Below are 6,493 nucleotides of genomic sequence, written 5' to 3' on the forward strand. Positions count from 1 at the left end.
GTCAGGGAGGACCATGCATGGACATGGACGCTGCTGGATGGTTTTGTTTCGTGGAATGCCACTTTACTGGTGTCTTTGGTGGATCCTCTTTATGTAGCTGGCAATCTTTGTGTCATGAAAATTTAAAGGTAGATCACGTAATAATGGTACACATGCTTCTGGAGCTCTGGCAAGGGGAAATTCTGAGGGACTATAGACTGAGACTATTTATGGATTGAGAGAGAGAAGAGAATCTGGGACCTGGGCTAAGGCCTGGAGACAAGAATGAGTGTCTTCAAGGCAGAACGGTGTCTTGAAGGCATGGTGGAGAAAATGGTTTAATTTCCCATATTAAGCAAGTAGAAGGCACAAATATTGAAAAGTAACTGGGCCTAGATAATGATAATGGAGAATAAATATCAGCCGAAAGGTCTGGACAGTGCTGTAGGTCTGTAGGCCATGCCCACACCACATTCTAGAAAATGGTGCTCCATGAAGGTTATTTCACCAGATTTCCACCCGTCTGAAGAGGAGGAAAGTTCTGGAGAGATTAATGAGAATGCTGAGAAGGGCAGAGACGGAAGCTGTCGTGATGGATTTGATATGGTGACTGACTTAATACAGTGGACACACGTCATGTGCTGCTTCCTAGCTCCCCAACAAAGTCTTGTGTGTGAAGGTCTCCTTATCTCTCCAAGGCAGTGGGAGGGGGATCCAGAGTCTGGTCCATGACTGGCTGAGCTTGCATAGTTCCCTTCTTCACCCCTGCCGCCAGGGACTCCCCAACTTGCTGCCTGCCCTGTGTACAGAGAAAACAGAAAAGGTGGCGGAAGTGACCTGAGCTCTGCACTCTGCTGTCCCCAAAGAGGGACCCAGAGATCAAGTTCCCATTTGCTGAGAGTTCCGTGTGCAAGGCCACCCTGATTCTTGGGTTTAGAAGATTACAAAAGAATTGACAAGATTCTTCATTGACAGAAGCAAGCCAGGTAGTGGTGGCACACACTCCCAATCCCAGCAGTTGGGAGGCAGAGGCAGGCAGATCTCTGGGTTTAAGGGGTTGAGGCCAGCTTGGTTTACGGAGCGAGTTCTAGGACTACACAGAAAAACTCTGTCCCAAAAAAACAGAAAAGAAAAAAAAAAAGGAAGGAAAAAAAGCCTTGAGTGAAGCAGAATTGCAGAATTAGCATTGGCTGGTGAATAGTGAGCTCGCTCGCTCGCCTTTTCCTCGCTGGTGAGTGCTGCTCTGTGCACTTTCTGTTCTATGTCCTCTACAGTGTTCTGAAGAGTGAAGACGGGCCCTGCACAGTTAAAAGGGAGAGCCTAACAGGCCCTTGCTCTAGTAAAAAAAAAAAAAGGTGAGGAGAAATTGTGATTTCCATGATTTTCCCCCTATTTGTCATGCAAGGATTCACCAAGAGTTTCCTGCTAGGGGAGACACCCGGTAAATTCCTAAAGTCACCAGTGAACTGTGCCAGGAAGAGATGTGATCAGCAAGAAGGCGTTGGATACTAAGGAAGAGTCGAGAAAAATCTCTGCAGTGAATCAGGCCACCGTTGCCTGCTAAACGTTAGAAATGAGCCAGTGTTTTGGCCTGCACCCTCTTCCCCAGGAGTGACAGAGAAAGCCGTCTTTGTCCTTTTTGCTGACAAGGCCTTTCAAGGCCACTTCAAGTATGGCTTCCTAGGATTTGGTGGTTTACTTTCAGAGTTAAGTCTTATGATGGCAAAGCTATACACAGCTAGAACCATGCATGCTTCAACTTTTAAATGTTAGAATTTTAATGTCTAAGTCTTGGCACATCTGTGCTACAAGACTTTCCTGCTTTGCTGAGTGTTTCAGGAAAGTGTGTGTGATGCCCAGCTCTCCACAAGTGACTGGACTTCCGGTTTTCTGTTTGACTTTCTCAGTGAAACATAGGTGAGGGCAGCCCCACTAGCCAACTGTGTGGGAGAGGCCCGTACAATCACAGTCTAGGACCCAGCTCTCTGCCAGGCTGCACTTTTGCCTACAGACACTGACTTCCAGCCTGCATGTGTAACTTACTGTCTGTCATTTTCCACAGAGCGGAAACGCCGTGTTCCTTTTAGGAAGATGTTTGTTTGTTTTTTTTCCCTTCCTATCGGACTTTACAAAACTTACATCTTTTATAAAGACGTTCATGCTGAATGATGAAATATCTTTGTTTCAAAACTGTTTTCCTTCTTTCCTCAAGGACCAGCACACGTGTCCCTGTCTTTCAGCTCTGACCTCTCACATCTTGGCCGCCGCAGTGGCACCCCATCCTGCTAGGCACTGTGGGTCACAGGGTCAGTCCCTCACCTTCCATGTTCAGCAGCAGTACCACCTATGGTGCGTTTAACAGATGCTTGTGGACTCGCACCAGATGAACAAATCTTGCTTTGTTTTGTTTTTTTGAGACGGGTTTCTCTGTGTAATATAGTGCTGGCTGTCCTGGATTCCCTTTGTACACCAGGCAGGCCTTGAAATCACAGAAACCTACCTGCTTCTGCCTCCTGCCTTCTGGGATTCAAGGTGTGTGCCACCACGCCCAGGTTAGATGAATAATTCTTATTTCTTTTTAATTAATGATCTTATTTTACCATTAATAAATAAAAATTAACTCTAACAAGACCTGAAAGGCACAGAAACTTGATAGGAACACCAGAGCACGGTGGTGGCAGGACCACTTACTCTCAGAGCCCTGCACCCGCCTCAGTTATACATTATTTTCATGATATTTCGAGACAGGCTGGTGGGCTTTGCTATCCCTACCTAAGAACACAGGGGTCCATGCAAGCTTTCCTTCACCATGGGCTACTAAACAAGCAGTCACCTCCAGAGCTGTGTCAGTAGGCATTTGTCTTATGCCAGAGAAACTCAGTGAGACACTTTAAACCATGTTACTTGCAACAGAGTTGGCACTGCCACCTTGATGTCATGTGATCATGAGTCTACCGAGCTGTTACTTGAATACAGAGAATCGTTCTGCTTCTATCCTTCTGCTTCTGTTCCCTTTCAGTGAGTAAGAAAAAAACTGAGGGCAAGCGGCAAGCGTCAGAGTTTCTCCAGACTCAGTTCCTTGACACTTTGTATCCTGACCTGCATGGGGAGCTGTAAAGACTGTGGTCTTCGGGAATATGAGTCACTGTTGTCACATTGACCTTAAGTCATAGCTGCTTTACACAAGGTTGACCTGGTTAGAACTGATTCACACCTGTCTCTTAGGGAAATTCTCCCTGTATGCTGACGGTCTCCTCACTGGGCTTCCTATTATGACACTTCCATATTATCTCAGTATAGTAGAATCCTACAGTGACATGGGCTTCTTTAGTAGTGTCTACTCCATCACTGCACGTCCATAACTCTGTTATAGTCTTATCTGTATGTAGCGGTTCTGTTTGCCAAGTAGCTTATGTTGCTGTTCTAATTAAGAGACTTATTGATCTATAATTTGCTGGGAATTCCAAGCAAGATTAAATTTAATAAAACAATTTGAATCATTAACCTATTACCCATACATAATTGATACTTTATATTAGGATTTAGTGAAAGGAAAATTCTTCCCTCACAGGGTTCTATTCTAGTGCTCATTAATGAAGGATAATTAAATGACTCAGAATGATCAGATGCAGAGAAAAGAGTTTGGAGGAGACTAACACAAACTAAGTAGCTATACTGTACTAGCTGGTTTTGTGTGTCAACTTGAACACAAGCTGGAGTCATCAGAGGAAGGAGCCTCAGTTAAAGAAATGCTTCCCAGGAGATTCAGCTGTAAGGCATTTTCTCAATTAGTGATCAATGGGGGGGGGGGCTAGCCCTTTGTGGCTGTTACCATCCCTGGGCTGGTGGTCCTGGGTTCTAGAAGGGAGCAGGTGAGCAAGCCAGCAAGCAGCACCCTCCATCAGCTCCTGCCTCCAGGTTTCTGCCCTGCTTGAGTTCCTGTCCTGACTTCCTTTATGAACAGCAATGTGTAAGTGTAAGCTGAATGAACCCTTTCTTGCCCAACCTGCTTTTTGGTCACGCTGTTTCATTGCAGCAATAGAAACCCTAAGACATATACTAACCTTGGAAAATATTTATTTGTATGTGTGTGTGTGCACACGTGTGTGTGTGTGTGTGTGTGTGTTTACCACATGAGTGGAGTATCTAGAGAGCTACTGATTCACCTAGAACAGTAGTTTCAGACAGTTGTAAGCTATCTGATGTAAGGGCTGGGAATTGAACCTGGTCCTCTGGAAATGCAGTAAGCACTCTTAACCACTGAGCCATTTCTTCAAGTCCAGGCTACCTTTTAAAAGCTATTACTCTTCATGCACAGTGAAGGTGTAAATTGAGGCTTTAAAAGTGCAGTGTGGTGGTCTTTTCAGCTTTAACATGCCTTACTCTAGGCAAATACAAATCAGGGTAACCACGTGACATGTATAGTGTCAGTGGAAAAACATGAAAAGTTCCTGGGCAATAAGCCTTACATTTCTCTTGCTTTTTACAGTAATAAAAGACTAGTGGCCTTAGTGCCCATGCCCAGTGACCCTCCCTTCAACACCCGAAGAGCCTACACGAGTGAGGATGAGGCCTGGAAGTCATACCTGGAGAACCCCCTGACTGCGGCCACCAAGGCGATGATGAGCATCAACGGGGACGAGGACAGTGCTGCTGCCCTGGGCCTTCTCTACGACTACTACAAGGTGGGTCCCTCCAGCCAGCCCCTCCTCCCTGCCTCTAGGCCTCATTGCACCTTTGGCAAGATAGAACAGTCTTTGTTCTAGGTCAGTGGCCTTAGGCAGTTGTTTTTGGCTCCCCGTCCCCTCCCCCCCCTATGAAACTCAGCTTCATGTCCACAGAGAAGTTGTAATTTGGGGATTCTCTCTCTCTCTCTCTCTCTCTCTCTCTCTCTCTCTCTCATCTCTCTATTCCTCTCTGTCTCTGTCTGCCTCTTGTGTATGTGCTCATGTGTGTGTGCCTGCCTGCCTATCTGTCTGTCTTTATATGTGTCTGTGTGTCTGTGTGCAGAAGCCAGAAGAGGACGGCTGGCAGATCCCCATGAGCTGAAGTCTTACTTACCTACTGGCTGACATTTTACTTCATGGTTAGGAGCTCGCTTTATGTGGCACTGCCATGATCAGTTTAGCTGTCAACCTTTACTTACTTGACTCTAGATTTTTCAGTTTAATAAGAACCATCTTGGTGCCTCTATCACTGCTTTCTGGGGGTTATTCCAGTGAGTGTGTTGATGAGGGGCTTTCAGAAAATCCAGCCCTGACTGCTCCCCTTTGTTTTTATTTTGGAAAAAAGTCCTTAAAAGTCTATATGTCAGGAGAAGAAATACTGGTCACACAGTGGTTTTTAAAGTAAGTGTGACTCAGGAAATTAAACAAGAAACAATAGTGAATTTTAAATGTAAAGTATTATGACTTGCCCTGTGGGAACTGTTGAAGTGCAAAAAGTCAGCAGGTGGTATTCAGCACTTAAGGACTTGCTGTGGCTGTAGATACTTCTAGCTAAAGCTGGGAGCTGGCAGGTGCTCCTTGTGGGGAAATGAGGTTTGGACAAAACCACCAAGAACAATTTGACCTTGGGTCTATTTCCTATTGCCTCACTTAAGACAGCAAGGTCTGAAGGACAGGTTTGAGGGACTTAGAGGTAGGGCCCACCAGGGCATTTTAACTGGGCACGCTATTACTTCAGATAAATACATTATTTATTGTTAGAAAGTGCTAGATTATTTCACTGGTACCTTTGCTGGTCTAGGTTGTTTTCCCCCTCCATAGCTGGAGAGGATGTCAAATACTGACAGACAGGTGGGCACATCTTTAATCTCAGCACTTAGAGGCAAAGGCAGATAGATCTCTGAGTTCAAGGCCAGCCTGGTTTTACATAGAGAATTCCAGGACAGTTAGAGGCTACACAGAGAAATCTTGCTTTGAGGGTAAAACAAAAGAAAGAAAAAAAAAAAAGAAAATCACAAGAATAGCTTTGAAATCTGAAATGAAAACATGTTGAAGTTTATAAAGAATAGTAGAGACAGAGAACTCATTAAATCAGAAATCAGAATGTTCTTTCTTGGCCTTGCCCATTCCCTGTGCCACCAATCAGAATGCTCCACTTCTTGGCCTCGCCCATTCCCGGTGCCACCAATCAGAATGCTCCACTTCTTGGCCTCGCCCATTCCAGCATCACCAGGCTTCTTGCTTTTAGTCTGTAGTTCTGAGAGAAATGGAAAAACTCTTTTTTAGTTTCTTTTGTTTGTTTGTTTTGTTGTTGTTATTGTAGTTTTTTAATGACAGAAAAGTAGTTGAAATGTGACAGTTTTAGCAATTAAAATCTATTGATACATCATTAAAATGTTCCTGTTTTAAATATTCAGGTAATGACAATTTTTTTTCTGACTTTTATGGTCAATATGACAATTAATAGTTTTAAAAGGCTTTAAAGAAATGTATTCATATTTTTCTTTAGTAAATTCACTTAATGTGTGTGTGTGTGTCTGTGTGTGTGCATATATGTGTGTGTGTGT

General features: G+C 44.3%; 1 protein-coding gene across 3 annotated transcripts in view; it reads left to right on the forward strand.

Annotated features, from left to right (window-relative positions):
- Grhl2 (grainyhead like transcription factor 2) overlaps positions 1–6,493 on the forward strand; it is a 126,254-nt gene that overhangs the window by 24,613 nt on the left and 95,148 nt on the right. For all 3 annotated transcript variants that reach the window (XM_031358293.1, XM_031358292.1, XM_031358291.1), the window contains exon 2: positions 4,469–4,664. In XM_031358293.1, coding sequence (XP_031214153.1) covers positions 4,497–4,664 — 168 coding nt within the window. In that variant the 5' untranslated portion in view covers positions 4,469–4,496. The remainder of the gene's footprint in view (positions 1–4,468; positions 4,665–6,493) is intronic.

This window comes from Mastomys coucha, unplaced genomic scaffold (assembly GCF_008632895.1).
Source record: "Mastomys coucha isolate ucsf_1 unplaced genomic scaffold, UCSF_Mcou_1 pScaffold7, whole genome shotgun sequence".
In the NCBI taxonomy this organism is placed as follows: Eukaryota; Metazoa; Chordata; class Mammalia; order Rodentia; family Muridae; genus Mastomys; species Mastomys coucha.